This window comes from Trichosurus vulpecula, chromosome 4, assembly GCF_011100635.1.
Source record: "Trichosurus vulpecula isolate mTriVul1 chromosome 4, mTriVul1.pri, whole genome shotgun sequence".
In the NCBI taxonomy this organism is placed as follows: domain Eukaryota; kingdom Metazoa; phylum Chordata; class Mammalia; order Diprotodontia; family Phalangeridae; genus Trichosurus; species Trichosurus vulpecula.
The window spans coordinates 268,510,911-268,531,809 of NC_050576.1; the positions used below are offsets into that span (position 1 = coordinate 268,510,911).

The following is a 20,899-nucleotide window of genomic DNA, read 5'->3' on the forward strand; positions in this document are numbered from 1 at the left end:
TGGAATATCATATTCCAAGCCCTTCAATCCCTTAATGTAGAAGCTGCTAGATCTTGTGTTATCCTGATTGTGTTTCCACAATACTCAAATTGTTTCTTTCTGGCTGCTGGCAGTATTTTTTCTTTGATCTGGGAGCTCTGGAATTTGGCGACAGTATTCCTAGGAGTTTTCTTTTTGGAATTTTTATCAGGAGGCGATTGGTATATTCTTTCCATTTCTATTTTACCCTCTGGCTCTAGAATATCATGGCAATTTTTCTTGATAATTTCTTGAAAGATGATGTCTAGGCTCTTTTTTTGATCATGGCTTTCAGGCAGTCCAATAATTTTTAAATTATCTCTCCTGGATCTATTCTCCAGGTCAGTGGTTTTTCTAATGAGATATTTCACACGGTCTTCCATTTTTTAATTCCTTTGGTTCTGTTTTATAATATCTTGATTTCTCATAAAGTCACTAGCTTCCACTTGGTCTAATCTAATTTTTAAGGTAATATTTTCTTCAGTGGTCTTTTGTACCTCCTTTTCTATTTGGCTAATTCTGCCTTTCAAGGCATTCTTCTCCTCATTGGCTTTTTGGAGCTCTTTCGCCATTTGGGTTAGTCTATTCTTAATTTAAGGTGTTATTTTCTTCAATATTTTTTTGGGTCTACCGAAGGAGATTTTAAACCCAGAGTACTCTTGGGTCCAAGTTCACCATTCTTTCCACTATACCGCTTTATGATCATATTAATGGGAAAGAAATTATGCTTTGAATGCCCTTTTGAATAAAGGCTCTGTCATGGTGAGTAATTTCAAACAAACATCAGTAAAGGTCCTGACTTCTGAGAGATATTTTTTCAAATGAGGCAAAGTAGGAAAGAAAATGGTAGATTTCACAGAATTATAGAATTTTAGCTGTGGAAAGTTATTTCAGAGATGATCTTGTCCAACTTCCATTAAACCACTTGTCTTACTAATCTGTTCTAGAATTTTTCTAAGAATCAATGTCAAGTTCACTGCTTTCTATTTTCTTCCTTTCATAAATTATATCTTTCCTTAAATTTGAACATTTACTTATCTCTAGCTTCCTAGTATATCTCTTATTCTTAGTCTTCGTTGACAGGATGGTAATAGGGAAATCCAGAGAGGGAGGTGATTTAGGAATAGAAGAATGAATTGAATTGGGTCATACTGACTTTGAAGTGATTGATAGACCGTCACATGGAATTACCTACTGTTATTGTTTGGTCATTTTTTCAGTTGTATTCTCTTTGAGTTGTATATTCTTTGGGACCCCTTTTGGGGTTCTCTTGGCAAGGATACTAGAGTCCTTTGTCATTTCTTTCTCTAGCTCATTTTACAAAGGAGGAAACTGAGGTAAAGAGAGTTAAGTGACTTGCTAGGGTCATAGAGCTAGTAAGTGTCTGAGGCTATATTTGAATTCAGGAACCAGAGTCTTCCTGACTCCAAGCATGGCACTCTATCCACTGAGCTACCTTGCTTCCCAAAAGATAGTTGGAAATAAAAGACTTGAGTCTTTGTGAGGCAGCTAAGTGGTGCTGGGTAGAGCTCTGGGCTTGGAGTCAAGAAGACCTGAGTTCAAATCTAGCCTCAGATACCGCCTAGCTGTGTGACCCTGGGCAAGTCACTTAACTTCTTCTTTCCTCAGTTTCCTTGTCTGTCAAATGGTGATAATAATGGCACTTACCTCTTGGGGTTATTGTAAAGCACTTTGCAAACCTTAAAGTGCTACATCAGTGCTGGCTGTTATTATGATAGATGATTGATCTGGAGTTGTTGCTTTTGGATATTGTCAGCATAAAAATAAAAGCCCAATCTGTTATAAAGGAATCAATTTTCTAAGAAACATTGTGAAGAGAAGCACAGCATCAAGTCTTGGTTAAGCCACGAGGAAGCTAATAAAGAGCTAAGAGAAAGTGGTCAAAAATAGAAGATAACCAAAATATTGCTTCGTCAGAGAGGTAAAGGGACTTTAAAATGGTGGAGAGTGGTTAAACATTGTAGGGGCAGCATCAGAACAGTCCACAAAACAAAAGTATGTTAAAATTAGATGTTCAACATTAGTTAGCAAGTAGATACTCAAAAAGGACCTGATTTATTTCATTCTTTTCTGATTAGTTTTGGAAAAGCTAACTTTTATTTGGTGGATGACATTTATTTGGTGGATGACATATTCTTTTGCTACTGGTTGACTGACTGGTTTTTACTCAGAAAACTCACTATTCCTGTTTAGAGGTGCTACTTGAATTACTTTTTGTGGGGAGCTGGGATTGTCTTTTGTCAGTAACAACTAACTGTTGTTTCCTTACACAGCACATACTTTTAAAAAATTAAAATATATTTATGTTAGCTTATTTTGATAATTTTATAGAACGTTACATCTCTTCAAAAAATTACAAATACTTTCCGTTTGTCACAGAAAAGGAGTGGGAACTAGCAATCTTGGTATTCAGAGTGCCTTGAAATTTCAGAAAACTAATGAGTTTATGCTTTTTTTTTTTTAGGTAACATTTCACTTGTTGCGTTTCCAGTTTCCAGCGCCAATTCAACAACAAAGATTTTACCAAAAACCTTAGGACCAATTAATGTGAATGTTGGACCCCAAATGGTAAGCAGATCATGGATTCTTAGAACTTAACATGATGCTTGATTAAATTTTTTTTAAATTTTGTAAAAATTTGTTAACTTTTATTTGTATATGTGTGCTTCTCCAAAGACAGTAAGTAGTAAACATATCAGAACATGAAATAGGGCACATTCAAAGAATGCTAGTGATAGGGAAGTGTAGCCTTTATTCTTAGCTATTTTAAAAGATATTTTAAAATGTCTTCTCTTGCTTAGATTGTAAAAAAAAAATATATTTAAACACTGCTTCCCCCCTCCACCCCTGTTTCTCTAAGCCATATTAAGCTCACGTTAAATACCAATGCCTTACAAGATAATTTAAAATGCAATTTTTAGTTTATAGAATTTTGATAATGCCATATAGGCTTTAAAAATTGTCTGGTCCAATCCCCTTACTGTATAGATAAGGAAACTGAGGCACAGGTATGTAATGTAATATTACTGTGATCTGCAGAAATCTGTATTAATTTCTATGAATGCTAGAAAGTTTGACTTACAAATGCCTGGTGTATATGTGTGTGTGCATGTGTACATACACACATACACATATATGTGTGTATACATATATGCCCTATACAACCTACAAAGCTATGATAGATCCCTTCCCACTGTCACTGGGAACTTACCTCTCCATCTTTTTTTTATCTCTTGCAGACCCTATCTCTGCAAGCCACCTTACTGCCCAACATTCCCCTATTTCCTACCCTTCCCTAGTGCTTTGCCTCTCACCTTGCTTTATAACCTGGCACATAATAGGATTTTCAGTAGCAGAAAGGGTTGGGCATGAAAGATGAGGGAGAAGGAAGTACAAAGAGAAAGAACCCCCATCTTCCTGTCGTTCTCCTATTACTCTTCTCTACTCAGTTGTCAGCTTAGTTGTCATTGCTTAGTTAAGGTTGGGGAAGGTTAATGGAAAACTAGTGCAAAATGAAGGGAAAGATGAGTAAGCAGGAAGAGAGAGATGCAGGGGACAGAACACTAGGTAGGCCATAATGGAGGGAAATGTGTCACCGGCCTCCAGCATTGGAGCAATGAGTGCAATTTACTTTGAAGCATTATTATATATAGTTAAAAAATCAAATCAATTTAGTCTGGCTTCAACTGTTTTTGAAACCATATTACATCCTTAGGATCACTGCTTTCTTTCCAGGTGTTCTTTAACCATCCTTTTAATTGTAAATTCAAAAATTTTGTAAGGAAATGAAGTCAGATTCACTGACCTATAGTTTATAGACTCTTGCTTCTTTTGAAAATCACGATAACTTTCCCTCCCCATCGGCTCTGGAATGAAACCTCTCCCATGATCCATAATCTTTCAGAAGGCCCCGGCTGTGTCTCAGCACTCATTTCTGGCAGTCTTGATTATGCTTTTCTCATTGTTTAATTTTAAGCCCAGTAGACTGATTTTGTTTCATATCTTCCCCTGAGGATGTCATATCGGTAAGCTGTCCTTAAATTTTTTCCCCCTGGATGGGGGATCGAGTGACTTTTATGAGGCATTGGGTACAGCACAGATGGAGTCTGGTCAAGAAGATGTGCTCAGCCCTAGCTCTAGCTCTGTATGACCCTGGGCAAATGATTTAAACTCTTAGAGCCTCAGTCCTCTTCTCTGTGAAATGGGGCTGTTAATACAGTACCTATCTCATGGGGCTCAAATCAACTACTGTATATAAAACATTGTAAATCTCAAATCAGTGTGTAAATTTCATTTATTAATGTTTGAGTTTGAGTGAAGACATCATTGGAGTTAGAGAAGCCCTTGACTAAGTTTTTAATCCTCGGCCAGTAGTTTGGGAATTGATGTAGAGATTTCAAAGCCTTACCTGGTAGTTTTCCAAACAGCTTTCCACCACCATAACTCATTCTCTGTGATTTGCTGGAATTCCAGGGTTTGGGCCAGGGGTGGAGGGAGTGGAGAGAGGGAGGATGAAACAAAGTACAGCTATCAGTGGTGCCACCTTCCCCTTGTCCCTTCCCCTGCATACACATCTGACACTTTTTTGTTATGTCCTTTCTCTTCTTCCTCTCTCCCACTCCTTTCCTCACACCCTAGTGATCACAAGTCTTCATGAAAGTTAGAAATTGTTACAAAAAAGAAGTTAGCAACTCTTGGATGAAGGAAAAGGTAAATAACAATTTAATGGTACCCCAAGTTCCATTAAAATTGGGACACTTGTCTGTACTCAACAAATTGTATGGTCGAGAGCCAGACTAAATTTTTCACGTATTTCCAGTAAATCTCATTGGTACTTTAGCTAAAATTCTACAGATCATTAACCTTGTTCAGCTTAGTAAAATTTCTTTTAGAGCCCAGTTTAAGTGTATAGTTTTTAACTTCAAAATAATTTGTACACTTCAGCAATTTTTAAAAACTCAAGGAAAAAGCAATTGTATTTTGTTCTTAATAATTTTGCATTTAGCATATCAAACTTTTTAGCTCTGCATTTTAAAGGGTACAACAAATAGGATTTATTATTCTCTTCCTACCTTATTAGCAGGAAGGGGGGGCTGCTACTGAGAAACAAAGTAAATTGTATGAAAACATTAGTAAATTAGGCTGTCTGCAGGCCCGTGGAAGATTACTCTGAGACTGAACTTTGAAAAGACATTGTTAATCACTTTCCTACTCTTGACCATATTGATTATGTGTGTAGATAAGGATAAATATATATGAGCATATGTAAAAGGTGAGATAATAAAAATGGCAGCCATAGTGCTTTAATGTTTACAGAATGCTTTGCATACCTTTCATTTGATCCTTAAAACAACCCTGTTTGGGAGGTGGTATAAGTTTTACTACTTAACAGTTATAAAAGTATTTAAATGTGAGTTTAGGTAAGTAAATGTGTAGGAGAAAGCATAAGTATTAGAAGGAAGCAGAGGTGAGTGATATCTACATGTGATGGAGTCAGAGTCACCCATTCACTGGCAGAGATGATAACCTCATCTCCCCATTCTTTTCTACTCTGATTTAAGTACTAGATAATGATGCTGTTGGGTTTTTTATATTTTTGGATGAATGAGTAAAAGATGAAAGAAAAAGCATTTACTCAGTGTTTACTATGTATGCATGAAGTAGTAGGGATACAAACAGAAAAAGCAAGACAGTCCCTGCTCTCAAGGAGCTCCCATTCTAATTAGTACAGTAGTGAGGATGCAGCAGTGCGGCAGATGTCAAGGTCTCAGGATCTTTGGGTCAGTAAGTCAGATGACAGTACTAGGGGTCTACAGGCCTTAGAGGCAGGACAAGTGGTAAGGTGTAGAGAACGTCAGGAAGCAACTAGGTCCAGAGCATCCCTTGGCCTTCTGGCATTCCAGAGTTCACAGGTTTTCTGCTAGCATTGATACTCCAAAGAGTAAAGAGTGACCTTCAGAAATGACATTTGAGATCTAGGCCAGTGGCTACTGAGACATCCCTACATCTAGCAGTCATGCTGTATCTGGACATAAACTTGGTGGAACCAACATTATAAAGGATCTGAACTCAGTTATTAGCCTAGTTCCTGTGAAGGACCAAGGTGGTATAGAGGAGAGTATGCCTCAAGCTGTTGGGGAAAATATATACTATTTATTGCTAGATTTTTGAAATACACATCCCTTCGTGACAGCCAGTTGATACTAAGTGGTTAAATGGAACCAGGACACTAGTCACTATCTCCTTAACCATGGAGAAGAATATAGCCTCTCCTCAGAGTGCCCTAGCAAGCTGATGGGGTGACTCAGCCAGCCTGGCTATGGGAGAGTGGGCAGAACATACTCTCTACATGTAGGGGTTTGTCCACGGTGGCTTCAGATGAAGAAAGCCCCAATATTTTTCCCCTTACAGCATGGTCTTCCACTGAACATCCTGAATGCATCCTGAATCCTAGGTTCCCCAAGAGTGAATGAAGCAAACAGGATGGGGTTGATGCTGTCAGACCTTTTTGAATGCCTCTGCAACACAATCAGAACGCCTCTCCTCACCATGCAGTTAGCCACCCAGAATGAGTTACAGAATGTCTACATGGGTTTCAGAGTCTTTCCAAAGCACTTTCTTTGATCAACACCATGCTCCTCCCAGAGGCAGACTCCTTTGTGTTTCCATGTGGAGGGGTGCCATCCAAAATGCTCTGCACGTGCACCAGACTCCCCATTACATCAGAATGTTTTTAAATGCATAATACAAAATACATAAGATTGCAGTGGGAACCAATTAGATTGAAATACTGTTATCAAAATATTTTTTAAAAAGTTCACAGACTCCAGGTTAGTAATTTCTGGTCCAGAAAAATTGCTCTTCAGGCTACTGAAGGAGCTATAATTTTGGATTGCTGTTATTGCTCTGCTGTATCTGCTAGGCAGTACAGTGGATAGAGCATTGGCTTGAAGTCAGGAAGACCTGAGACACTTTATAGCTGTGTGATTCTGAGGAAGTCATTTAACTGATATCTGCCTCAGTTTCCTCAGTGTAAAATGGGGATAATAATAGCTCCTATCCTCACAGGGCTCTTGTGAGGATCATATGAGATAATTTTCATAAAATCCTTAGTGAAATGTGTGGTACATTGTAGACACTTAATAAATGCTTGTTTTCTTCTTTCTTTCATCAAGATACATACATAGAAAGATATATAGTCCACAAAACAGAATCAGCAAGGAAAATTAAGAGAAACAGCAAAATGTGGAGGGTTTTTCTCAAGCTAGGCTAAAGGCTCTCTTGCCTTAGGAGGCAGTTGTAGCTCCAAAATCAGTCAAAGTCTTCCCTTCTTGAACCCTGCTCAGAACCCTTGGCTCCTTGATGTGGCTCTCCCTAGACCCTTTCTTTTCTAGACAACTTGACTTTTCCCCCATGTTATTTATTTATCAACGGCAATTTCCTTCCTCTCTCCCTCAACAAAGATCTCTAAAGTCTCTGATATAGTGGGCAATAGTGTTTTGTAATGAGTTCTTAGGGAGTTCAGCCGGTGACACTTAGGAAAATCCAGAGGTTTTTTTTTAATGGCTGTAGAAACTTACGTACTTAAATTACCAATATCTCCTGAGCCTGAGAGTCCTCATTTTCAAGCTTCTACTTATTTCTCTCAGCCCTTTGTCAAGAATAGTGAACTTTAAAGTAACTAAACACTGTCTATGTAATGTTAACATTGATAGAGCAACTGTAAAGGAAATGGAAGGTTTACTAATAAAAGGCTTAGAACTTCGTATTCTCCATGGTACAGTGAAGTGCCTATATAATGCTTAATGTTTGTTAAATATATGAATGCCTTTGCAGGTTCTTGTACTACCTTATAGTCTACCTAGACCCGAAACTTTGGGCATAGGAAATGGGCAGAGCCAGGAGGTACTCTATAAGTACTACCAGACTATTCATCTGTTTGTTTATTCTTTATCTTCTGAAGGTCCAACCACAAAAAAGAAAGATGGGGACTGTCCAGTGACTGGTTGAATTCCCTAACTCTCCTTTAACAGTTTCTTGTTTTGTACATGGTAAGAAAACCTGGATGTCACAAACATTTGAGTAGCAGAAACTTTCAGCCTCAAAGCATCAAAGGACAGACTTAGAATGTTATCTCAGTTCAGGAGGTCTGAAGTCCACTTGTTCTTCTGTACCCTTAATGCCTTTCCTATATGTCATTTATAGTGTAGCTAGGAGTTTATAAGCTCATCAGTTAATCGGATCAGCTATGCTCCCAGTTGTTATGATGACAATATAAATTTTACTTGAGATAAAGTCCTAGATGATGAATGAATTAGTGAAAAAGAATTTATTAATTGCTTGCTATGTACAAAGCTCTGTGCTTAAGTGCTGAGGATATGAAATTGAAAAGCAAGACAACTCCTGCCCCAAGCATCTCATATATTCCTCATTTTCTCCTTTGACCTCATACTTGGACTGTTGCCATGGCCTTCTGGTTGGTCTCCCAGTCTCACATTTCTCCCCACTCCAGTCCATCGGCCACTATACTATCAAAATGACCTTCCTAAAGTGTAGGACTAACCGTATCAACTTCATTCCCTATTACCTCTAGAATCATATAGAAAATCCTGTTTGTTTTTTAAAGCCCTTCATAGCCTCGTTCCTTTCTATCTTTGCAGTACTTTTATATCTTACTCCCTTCCAAATACTCTTTGATTCAGTGACACTACCATAAAACTCCATCATCTGAAACATTTACATGGATTGTCTTTCCCCCATTCATGGAATTATTTCTGTTCCCATCTTTGTATCCTGCCTTCCCTGTCTTCCTTCAAGTCTCAGCTAAAATCCCATCTCTCTTTAATGCTGGTGCCTTCCCCTGGAGATTACCTCCAGTTTAGCCTTTATGTTTCTTGTTTTTACATAGCTTCACCCCCCACCCCACCAATAGAGCATGAGCTTCTAGAGAGCAGGAACTGTTTCTTCCTTTCTTTGCTTTCCTAGCACTTAGCACTGTGGCTGGTACGCAATAGGTACTTAATAAACACTTGATGACTTGAGCTCACTTTCTGATTGGTGGAGACAGTAGTAGGAGAGGTTTCAGGTATAAATCAAATAGAAGCATCTTACAGTCCTTGCATAATAGGTGTTTTTTTTTTTTTTCCTGAAAGCAAAGTTCCGCCTTTCTTACTATAGATGGCAGTAGTGCCTAAGAGTCAGGGAGCTGAAACTCATCCAGTCCAACACTTAACAAAAGTGCTTGGCACGTAAAGGAAATACTTATTAAATACTTTTTCATTCGATCATTCTCTTGTCCCAGCATTCAAATTATTGTATTTTGTTTAAGTTTGTCTTTTATGTTTCTGTACACAATGTTTGTAGATCTGACCGAGGTCTTTGATACTGTTAGTTATAAGGGCTTATGGAAAATTATGTCAAAATTTGGTTGCTGGGAGAAGTTCATCAGCATTGTATGTCAGTTTCATGACGGCATGCTTGCCCGGCTTCTAGATAATGGACAATGGTTCTCCTGCCTTCCCAGTCACCCGTGGAGTGAAGCAAGGTTGTGTGTTTGCTCCCATGCTTTTTAGCATGATGTTTTCAGCCATGTTGTCAAATGCCTTCAATGAGGATAAACACAACATCAAGGTCAGCTACTACACTGAAGGTAAATTCTTCAGTTTGAAAAGGCTACAGGCCAAGATCAATGTGGAGGGAGTGTTGGTGCATGATTTTCTGTTTGCAGATGATTGTGCACTCAGCGCAGCCTCTGAAGCTGAGATGCAGCAAAGTATGGATCAGTTCTCTGCTGCTTGTGCTAATTTTGGCCTAACAATTAACACCAAGAAAACAGAGGTGCTCCATCAGCCACCACCACACCATCCATATGTGAAATGCTGTGGCTAAGTTCACTTACCTTGGTAGTAGTACTTTCCAGGGATGTACACGTTGATAATGAGGTTGAAGCACACATCGCCAGAGCTAACTCTGTGTTTGGAAGGCTCCAAAGAAAAGTATGGGAGAGAAGAAGTATTAGACTGACTACCAAACTGAAGGTCTGCAGAGCTGTGGTGCTGACCTCATTGTGATATGCTTGTGAAACCTGGACAGTCTTCCAGCTCCATGCCAGGAAACTGATTCACTTCCATTTGAATTGTCTTAGGAAGATTCTGAAGATCACTTGGCAGGACAAGGTACCAGACACTGAGGTCCTTACTCAGCTAAACTGCCAAGCGTTCAAACTCTGCTTCAGAGAGCACAACTCTGATGGGCTGGCTGCGTTGTTCAAATGCAAAATGTACACTTGCCAAAAAGACTGTTTTATGGAGAACTCACAGAAGACAAGCATTTACATGGTCGTCAGAAGAAGCAATATAAGGACAGTCTCAAGACCTCTCTTAAGAACTTTGGAATTGATTGTGTGACATGGGAGACACTAGCACAGGACCACTCAGAATTGCATGCCCACATCAGAGGAGGGGCTGTGCTTTATAAGCAAAGCAGAATTGAAACAGCTCAAAGGAAACATAGGATGCATAAATTTAAAGTATCCACCCCAAATGTTCACACAGACTATTGGTGCCCAACTGGTGGTAGGGCATTCCAAGCTCCTCTTGGTCTGATCAGCCACAGCCGGACACATTGAAACTTAACTCTAGCATAGTGATGTCATTTTGGTCTTCTTAAAGAACAAAGGACAACAACCATCTTTTATGTTATATATGTTCTGAGATTTGAGGTAAAGTCTGCTCATTTTGCTTGACCTGTCAACTGTCATCTACTTTGAAAACTAGAGCTGTGTCCATGTAAATTAACTGTGAAGTGAATCTCAAACATGCTTAGAATGGGTTTTCCTGGTTTTTTTTCTTCTTCTTTTTCTTTTTTTTAATCAATAAAAAAATTTTATTAAGAGTCTATGTGTCAGGCACTGTGCTAAGCACTGCGGATATAAAATATTTTTAAAATTAAATTAAATTAAAAATTAAATTAAATTAAAATATTTTAATATTTTTTTCTTTTATAATTAACATCTTCTGATGTGTGTAATTCATGAGACCTCAGTATTAGGGTAGCTAAAGGGAATATACATATATATATATATAGACAGAGGGCACAGGGTGAGTTGAATATGAAGGGATGATATCTAAAAAAATAAAATCAAATTAAGGGATGAGAGAGGAATATATTGAGAGAGGGAGAAAGGGAGAGATAGAATGGGGTAAATTACCTTACATAAAAGTGGCAAGAAAAATCAGTTCTGTTGGAAGGGAAGAGGGGGCAAGTGAGGGGGAATAAGTGAATCTTACTCTCATCAGATTTGACTTGAGGAGGGAATAACATATGCACTTGAGTATCTTACCCCACAGGAAAGAAGGAGGAAGGGGATAAAAAAGGGGGGATGATAGAAGGGAGGGTAGATAGGGGGAGGAGGTAATCAAAAGCAAACACTTTTGAAAAGATATAGGGTCAAGGGAGAAAATTGAATAAAGGGGGACAGGATAGGATGGAGGGAAATATACTTAGTCTTTCGCAACATGAGTATTGTAGAAGGGTTTCACATAATGATCTGCATGTGGCCTTTGTTGAATTTCTTGCCTTCTTAGGGAGGGCGGGTGGGGAGCGAAGAGGGGAGAGAATTTGGAACTCAAAGTTTTAAAAGCAGATGTTCAAAAAAAAAAAGCTGTTTTTGCATGCAACTGGGAAATAAGATATATAGGGAATGGGGCATAGAAATCTATCTTGCCCTACAAGAAAGTAAGGGAAAAGGGGATGGGGGGGAGTGGGGTAACAGAATGGAGGGCTGACTGGGGAACAGGGCAATCAGAATATATGCCATCTTGGAGTTGGGGGAAGGGTAGAAATGGGGAGAAAATTTAAAATCTTGTGAAAATCAATGCTGAAAACTAAAAATATTAAATAAATAATAATAATGTAATTAACATCTTCCTGGTAGAGTCCGTTATGCTGAAATTTGAACTTCCAGGAGTAGTGTGATAGAATCTAATCTGAAAGAAAAAAGGAACATTTCATAGATTGATAGATTCCTAGAGTTAATGTTTTTACATTTAAATGAATGACAAAGTGAGCGCATAAATGTGTTTGTAAAAATACATATGTATAAAAATGAAGAGGAAATTATTTTAGCTAAATAAATTGGTTTTTTTAAACATATACAAAATGTAGTCTTTGGTAATTTTGCTGATCCAATTGTGAACTTACTGCTGCCACCCTACCTTCTCTGGGCTCTCTGGTACTTTAGTAATTCCCCTCAGGCAAAGAAAAAAAATACCACCCCTAGTGCAGGCCCTCATCATTTCACTTCTGGTTTCCTAATTGTTCTCCTTGCCTCAAGTCTCTCCCCCATGCTAATCCATCCTGCTCCTAGCTGCCAAAGTGATTTTCCTAATGCACAGGTCTCATCTTATGCCTCCCCTACACGACATTTCAAGCCATTCACAAGCTGATCCTAACATACTTCTCAGCATTGTTGTGCACACTTCCCTTCACAAATACCATAGTTCAGCCAAATGGCATTCTTACTTGTCTTCATATAGGAAACTCCATCTCTTACCTCATGATACTTGGCACTTGTTGCCCTTGGTTCCTAGAATGTTCTCTCTTCTCAGCCTACCTCTTAGCATCCCAGTTTACTTGGAGACTCAACTCAAGCCCCACCTTCTGTGAAGCCTTTCTTACCCATCCTCTCCCACACTTACCCATCCTCTCCCACACTTTCTTTCGGAGCCTCCCAAATGCTGAGCTAGCTCTGGCAATGTTTCTTCAACCTCCTCATCTGTGTGGCCATCCCTGGAAAGTATACTGTCAAGGTAAATGAGTTTATCCATAGCATTCAAAATTTCTCTGTTTACTGTGACTAATGGCTTCACGTATGGAAGGTACAGTGCTGGCTGGTAGAGGACTTCTGTTTTCTTGGTGTTGAAGCTGAATGTCCAACTGAAGAAAAGGTTTTGAATGGCATTAGGCTCCTCTCATGTAGCAAAGCATCTGGTGCTGATTCTATTCCAGCTGAGATTTATAAGGTCGGGGATCCACTACTCATACAAAGGCTGACTGAAATATTCCAGGTTATATGGCAAGAGGAGGTTATTCCCTAACAGGGGTGGGGAGCCTGTGGCCTCGAGGCCATGTGTAGCCTTCTAGGCCCTTGGCTGTGGCCTTTTGACTGAGTCCAAGTTTTGCAGAGCAAATCCTTTTACTTAAAGGGATTTGTTCTGTGAGATTTAGATTCAGTCACAGGGCCAAGCTTGAGGACCTCGAGGGTGCAGGTTCCCTACCCCTACTGGAGTTCAAAGATGCCTCCGTCTCTATAAAGAAAAAGGGAAGAGATTGTCTTGTGACAGTCACAAGGGGGTCTCTCTCCTAGTCATTGCTGGCAAGATTCTTGCCAGACTTCTCCTATTAATAGTCTAATCCTTTACCTGGAAGATGTCATCTACATGAGAGCCAGTGAAGCTTCAGAAAGAGCTGAGGAACAGTCAACATAGTGTTTGCAACTCCAGGAGAAATGCACAAGCAGAATAGAAGTCTGTACAGAACATTTATCAGACTGACCAAGGCCTTTGACACTGGCAGTTGTGAGGGCTTGTGGAAGATTGTGATAAAATTTGATTGCCTGTAGAAGTTCCTCAGTATTGTATGTCATTTTATGTTGGTATGCTTGCCCCGGGTCCTAGATAATAGACAGTGTTCTCATGCTTTCCCACTCACCATTGGAGTGAAGCAGGGCTGTGTGCTTGCTCCCATGTTTTAGCATGATGTTTTCAGTGATGTTGTGGGACACCTTCACTGAGGATGAAAATGGCATACAGCTACACACTGAATGGTAAATTAACTTGAACAGGCTACAAGCCAAGACTAAACTGGAGGGAGAGTTGGTGCTCAGCCTTTTGTTTGCAGATGATTGGGCACTCAGTGCAGCCTCTGAGGCTGAGATGCATGAGAGTATGGATCGATTCTCTGCCACTTGTTTATTGACTAATTGACTTTTAAATGTTCATTGGATGAATAGTGTGGAATAGAATAATATCCTTAGTTATTGACTGAACAACTCCAAAATGCTTGTGGGTGTGGCCACTTATGATTCTGCTAAAGAGCTTTCAAAGTAACAGGATATAGTTACAAAACAGGCAGAGATCACTTAGGAAAATCATTTATCATCATTTTTCATTTTATGAGTTATCATGGTAAGTGTCTAAATCAACTCGCCGGCACAGCAGGTAGAGTTCGAGACCTGGAGTCAGGAAGACCCTGTTCAAATGTGGCCTCAGATACTTCATAGCTGTGTGACCCTGGGCAAGTTACTTGCCTCAGTTACTTCAGGTGTAAAATAGGGAACATACCTACTTCCCAAAATATTTGTGCTAAGCATCAAATGAGATAATATTTGCAAAATGCTTAATAGTGCCTGGCTCCTTCTCTTCCTCCTTCCTTTTCTTTATCTCTCCTTCCTTCTTACCTCTCTCCCTCCTCTCCTCCCTCTTTCCCTCCCTTTCTCCTCTTTTCCTCCTTCCTTCCCTTTTGTAAGAGTTGTCATAAATAACTCCTCTGACAGGCTTCTGTATTCCATATGGGTTTTTTAAATATATATCTTGTTCCATTACATATTTCTGTTAAAACTGTGTGTGCACATGTGATCTTGTTTGAGGCCTTGACAATGCCTGTATATACATGCATAGCAACTTTCATTTACAGTGAATGAAAGTGTTGTCACTCCGATAGGGAACACAAAAGCAGGAATCAGAAAAGCCCTTCTTCAGAGAGTTCACATTTTACTGGGAGATACAGACAGACAAACAGAAGATGGTTGAGGAGAAAGAAGTCAGTAGCAGCTAGAGCAGCCAAGGAGGGCTTCCAAGTGGAGAAGGCCCCTGAGTCAAGCCCTGAAAGAAGATTTGGTGTCTTAAGAGGCAGGGAAGAGGAATAAACACAGTGCAAGCAGGAAGAACACCTTGTGCAGAGTTACTGGAGTAGGACAGCAAGTGTTCCAGTTTGTCTGGAAAGTGATGTGGTGGAAAAGGAATTAGATGGAATAGCTTTGGAAAGCTACAGGTGGGAGCTGGATGAAGAAGAACTTCCAGAGTCAGGATTAGGCTTTTGTATTTTATTCAAAGGCTGTTTTAGGTAAAATGTGTCTACAAAAGCTCACTTGCTAAGAGATTCTCCCAGAGACCCCACAAAAAGAGGGGGAGGCTTTTTTTTCCACATTAGTACTTCTCTTATTGGAAGAGTCTGAGCTCAGTACCCTCCAGTGTCATGACAGATGCCTAACAGCTTTCACACTCCCCTAGGAGGGGGGGCGGGGCATTATAGAACTTGGAATCAATGACTTACCACTTCGGTATCCACATAATATACCAGGCCTTAGAGGCTACTGCTTATCCACCTGCTGTTTGAAGTGAAAGGGGACGCCAGTGCAGGAAACCACTTGAGGAGCTGACAACAGAGAAAAGGCTTATGAAAGATGATGAAATGTCCGTGAAGTTTGTCTTCCGGCCTGCCCTTTCTATACCGCCTTTCCTCCTCTGGGTTCTCTCCCACCCTAGGACAGTTACAATGGGCATTAGTGCACACAAGCCTGGCCCGCAGCAGGGCGCCCGTGCACTTTGTCTCCAGCCCTCTTCTATTGAGTTAACTCTTTGAATACTTCCATTGTTCTGGGTTGCTGATAGTTTTGTTTATGGGGAATGACGAAGGTCAGTGGAAGAGAATAATTAGGAAGGCTAAATGATTGTTAAATTAAGCAACAGTTGTAATAGTAATACTTTATATCTCTATGATAATAATGGCTAGCATTTACAGAGGGCTTTAAGGTTTGCAAACGCTTCATGTATGCTAGCTCATTTGATGCTAGCAACAATTCTGTGAGGTAGGTGCTGTTGTTATACTAATTTTATAAGTGAGGAAACTGAGACAGATAAGCTACTAGCCCAGAATATAAAAATCTGAGGCCAGATTTGAACTAGGTTTTCCTGACTTCCAAGTCCCACCCCTGCATCCCCTATATTATCCATGTAGCATAAATGAAGTGTTGGGTTTGGAGTTTGGAAGATCTAAGCTTGAATTCTGCCTCAAATATTTACTAGTTTTATGACCTGGGAAAGTCAGCTTCAGTTTCTTTGTAAAATGGGGATAACACTAGCGTTTTTGTTTTTGTCCAGTAGTATTTGACTGTCTGTGATCCCGTTTGGGGTTTCCTTGCCAGAGATACTGGAGCAGTTTGCCATTTCCTTCTCCAGCTCATTCTACAGATGAGGAAACTGAGGCAAACAGGGTTAAGTGACTTGTCCAAACTGATAAGTAACCCTTCTCCCTCCCCACCAAAAAAAAAATAAAGGCCTTACCCTGGAACCCAGCCAGTGGCTTCTGTTGCATGTCTGAGCGACCGTTGCTGATTCCCGATCAGAACACTCAGCTCAGGTCTGAGGCTGCATTTGAACTCGGGTTTTCCTGTTTCTAGGTCTGGCCCCTCTGTTCTGCTCCACCCAGTGGCACCAAGATTAGCACTTATCTCACAGGATTGTTGTGAAGACCCAATCAAAACTAAAACACAAAATACACCTTATAAATGTGAGCTGTCATAATTATTATTGCTTTAGTGAGTCTGCTTTAATTTTATATATTGAAGTGGCCAGCAGGTGAGCACCAGTAGTCCCAATAGTTATGTAGCAACAGATTCCATGAGTAAATAGTGAATTTACCATTGAATGTAGTTACTACAACAGCAGCAACATTGCCTCCTTTAATCAATGAATCTGACTGCTTTCCCTCCTCTCGTTGTTCTAGAGATTTAAAAAAAAACTTACCAAATTCACTTTTCCCTTTGAAATCAACATATCTGTAATTTCTCCCAGTGTGTGTGTGTGTGTGTGTGTGAGAGAGAGAGAGAGAGAGAGAGAGAGAGAGAGAGAGAGTCTGAGTACTGTATCCATGAGATAGCATCTTTATCTTACTTGGTCCTCACAACAGCTGCATGAGATGGTTGGGACAAGTGATGTTAACCTCACTTTGCAGAGGGAGAGAATGAGGCACAAAGAGATTGTGACTTGCTCTAAATTCATGGGGCTCAAAATTGGAAAAGTTGACCTTGCTTGACCCCATGTTTTCTGATCCTAATGCAGTGTTCTTTCTACTGCACCACAGTAATACCTCTCCAAGAAATATCCCTTCATCCATTTCTTACCCCCAGGGCTTGAGACCTAAACTTTCAGTGTTTTAAAAAGTGTTTGAATGGTTAAAGGAAGCAAGGTAGCTCGTGTTAACAGTTATAGCTGAAATTTTTATGCCACTTTGTGATTTACAAAGCACTTGCGTAGACCACCACTGAGAGGTATACTGGCAGTGCACTCATCGTTATCCTTATTTTAAAATGAGGAAGCAGCCCAAAAAGATTAAGTGATCCATCCAAAGTCACCCTGTTAGTAGAATTGTGAGAATGAGAGCTCAAACCCAGGATTCCTAATTCCTATCACTTTTCTTTCTAACAATATATCATGCTGCCTCTAAGTTTAGATTATTTGCATAAGGAGATAGTAATGTAGGAAATCTTGATGAAGACATTGATTGTGAGCAAAATTTGGATGAATAATTACAAGATTTGTGAAAACTGAGGTGAAAAGAACTGAGAAATTATCCTTTTATGGAAAACAAAAAACCATAAGAGATAATAAACAGATTTGATTTGCTAAAGCAGATGGAATAAAAGTGATGAGGATTAAAAAAGCCAGTAGAGGAATACTAATGGGTGAAAGAAAGCCAAAAGAAGGAAATTCAGGCTATTATAGAAAATAAAATAGCTAAATAGGGAAGATTTGGCCTTTGAGGACTTAGGAGTAGGGTTCATGTAGAACTCAGGTACCTAGACATCAGCTACTACTTCCTCATGATTAAGAATTAATTTGAAATTTCAGAATTTCTTTCTCATTTCAATTTTACTAATTTTACACTGTTTTAAATTTTATTTCTATGTTAATTTTCTTCATCTCTTATCACTTGGATCTGGCCAGTTTTTACAAAACTCTTCTAACTTTCATGTTGAAATTTTTTTTAAAAGCACCAAACATTATATATGTGAAGTTCTAATATTATATAAACTAGCTTTGGTAAATCAGCTTCTGCAAAATCAGATTTCATAATTACCAAATGAAAGGTTTTCATATTTCTGATTTTTATAACATGTATCCTCTTCCAAAATTGTAGCTGACTTGTTTAAACTTGCATTTTAACGCAGGTTAGGTGTTCTGTTTATGTGAATGTGACTCAGGGTCTGTGTTGCCTTTATTATGTGTTTTAATATTAATGCATCATAGTGACATGGTTTTATTTACCCTAGTTTCCATATTTAAGAATTTTTCCTTGTTCTTTAATATTTACAGATTATAAGCACACCACAAAGACTAGCCAGTTCTGGGAGTGTTCTGATCGGGAATCCTTATAGCCCTGCACCAGCAATGGTCACTCAGACACATGTAACAGAAGCCACTGGCTGGGTTCCAGGGTAAGGTCTTTCTTTTTTTTTTTTTTTTTGGTGGGGAGGGGGAGGGGTTGCTTATCAGTTTGTTTAATTTTTTTAGTTTTTTGTTGAAAGTACAGGTCTGACTTTTCCTTTTGCATTCTTATCTTCCAGTATTGCTCTATGGCTCATTAGTATCTACAAAGCCAAGAATCATATTCCATTTGGAATCATCACTCCTTGGAAATCTTTTAAGCAAAACATGCCACAACATACCTGAGTGATTTTGCTCAGAATTTCCTTTATATGTGGGCTTCTGAGACTCTCTCCCTTCCCTTCCTTTACAGCCAAAGACAAAGGGGCGTGAGCATGTTTGTGTTAGTATAAGAGCCTGTTGTACTTCATCCTCCTATTTCCTGATTAGTAAATAGAGAACTACCCAGAGTGTCATACTAGTAACCGAAAGTGAACAGTTACCAAGGAAAGAATGAAATCATTAGTCATCTTAGAAATGCAAAACACGCTTTTAACTCATCGAATTTAGTTGTTAAAAAGAAGTTATACATTTTTATTGATGAAAAGCCAATTGATGGAATTGCTGTTTCCTTCCATGGCCGTATCCATTTTCTACTCTTAGTAGTATCGTTGGATCTTAGATTTAGAACTCGGGAAGACCTTGCCTTCTCATCGTATGGATGAGGTGAGCAATCTGTTCCAGAGCTAGGGTTTGGGCATTGGCCTCTGGACTCCAGTCTAGTGCTCTGAACACTGTGCTTTGTGCAAGTCAGAGCAACTGAGAAAGGAATTAGAAAGACAGGTAGATGAAAGTAAACTTCTCAAGAAGGCTGCCCTGGTTATTGAGTGTTTTTTTAAGACCTAGGCATCTGTCAATATTTATCATATGAACCCCAAATGAAACAAAAAGTCTGCTATGTTTTCTCGTATGTTTAAAAAGGCAGAATCTTTCATAACATGCCCACACTTATTCTCCTCTCTTCAAAATTCAAAAAGATAAAGAAATGGAACAGAATTCAGTTCTTGTCAATCCCTAGTGGATAATTCCACTTCTAGTTCTATCTGTTTACCTTGGGTGACTCTACATTATTTGAATAAAGTATTTGCTTCAGACATTTATTTTGTATTACTGAAATAATACTAATAATAATGCTGAAGACCTCTTGGAGATAGTTATAAATGTGAGTTTTCTTTTTTTTATCTTATACTGAAGTATTTTTTTAAATATAGCTTTTGGGGGGGGGGTAGGCAGTCAGGATTAAGTGGCTTGCTTAGTTAGAGTCACATAGCTAGTAAGTGTCAAGTGTCTGAGGCCATATTTGAACTCAGTTCCCCCTGTCTCCAGGGTCAGTGCTTTATCTACTTCGCCATCTAACTGCCCCTAAGCTTCCTTTTTAAAAGTTCTCTTTAACAGATGAGTTCTGAGTTGGTTAAACCAGTCTTGGTTTCAGAGGAGAGATGATGGGGGGGTTGCGGAATGGACTTGCAAGTATAGGTATTCACTACTTAATGCCCTGCCAGACGACGTTTCTTGGTGGCTTGGTTTTTCTGAATTGTTTCTCCTTCTTACAATGGCGGATTCCAGGTGGATGGGCATGCTGTGAGAGAAGCACATGTGTTTGTTTTAAGGCATCAATATATGTTTTTTTAATGGCAAAAAAGATTCCTTTATGATGAACTTTAGATGTATGATCAGTAGATTAGACAATTGAAACCATTTCTCTTACATTAATTAGGGGAAACGTTTGATAGTTTGGATTTGGAGCTTAAAGTTTTTATTATTAAAATAGCCAAATGCTAATTTTCATGTCTGCTGAAAACTACATTCACAATTATTAGTATAATTTCAGGGTCCTAGAAAAGTTTTGCTTTCCAGTTCCCTGATTAAATACTTACTAGGTAGTTTTAATTTCGTACTAAAGTGTAAGTATCAAACTTGGGAGAACAGTAGATATACCACTCATCTTACTCATGCCCTGGAAGGGGATTCTCCATCATCTGCCACATAAGAGTGATTTCCTTGAGATTCACCCAGTACTCTTCTGTAATGAGTTGATCAAGAGTGGGGAACCTATGGCCTTGGGGCCACATGTGGCCTTCTAGGTGCTTGGGAGCAGCCTTTTGATTGAGTCCAAGTTTTACAGAACAAATCCTTTTATTAAGAGGATTTGTTTGTGAAGTTTGGATTCAGTCAAAGGGCTGCACTTGAGGACCTAGAGGGCCACATGTGGCCTAGAGGCTGCAGGTTCCCCACCCCTGGCTGAGTCAGAAGATCAGAACTTAGTGAAAGTTTTCCCTTACTCTTTCTCTTCATAAACCTCTATGGTATTTTCCTTCCCAAAGATTTACCAAGCCTGTTTCAAGCTGTGATCTCATTAATTAGAAATTTCTTGA

The 20,899-nt window shown here is 39.2% G+C and overlaps 1 protein-coding gene across 7 annotated transcripts in view; it reads left to right on the forward strand.

Moving 5' to 3' along the window:
- Positions 1-20,899, forward strand: part of TFDP2 (transcription factor Dp-2) — a 172,788-nt gene that overhangs the window by 110,146 nt on the left and 41,743 nt on the right. For all 7 annotated transcript variants that reach the window (XM_036754485.1, XM_036754484.1, XM_036754486.1 and 4 more), the window contains 2 exons: positions 2,504-2,607; positions 18,414-18,535. In XM_036754485.1, coding sequence (XP_036610380.1) covers positions 2,504-2,607; positions 18,414-18,535 — 226 coding nt within the window. The remainder of the gene's footprint in view (positions 1-2,503; positions 2,608-18,413; positions 18,536-20,899) is intronic.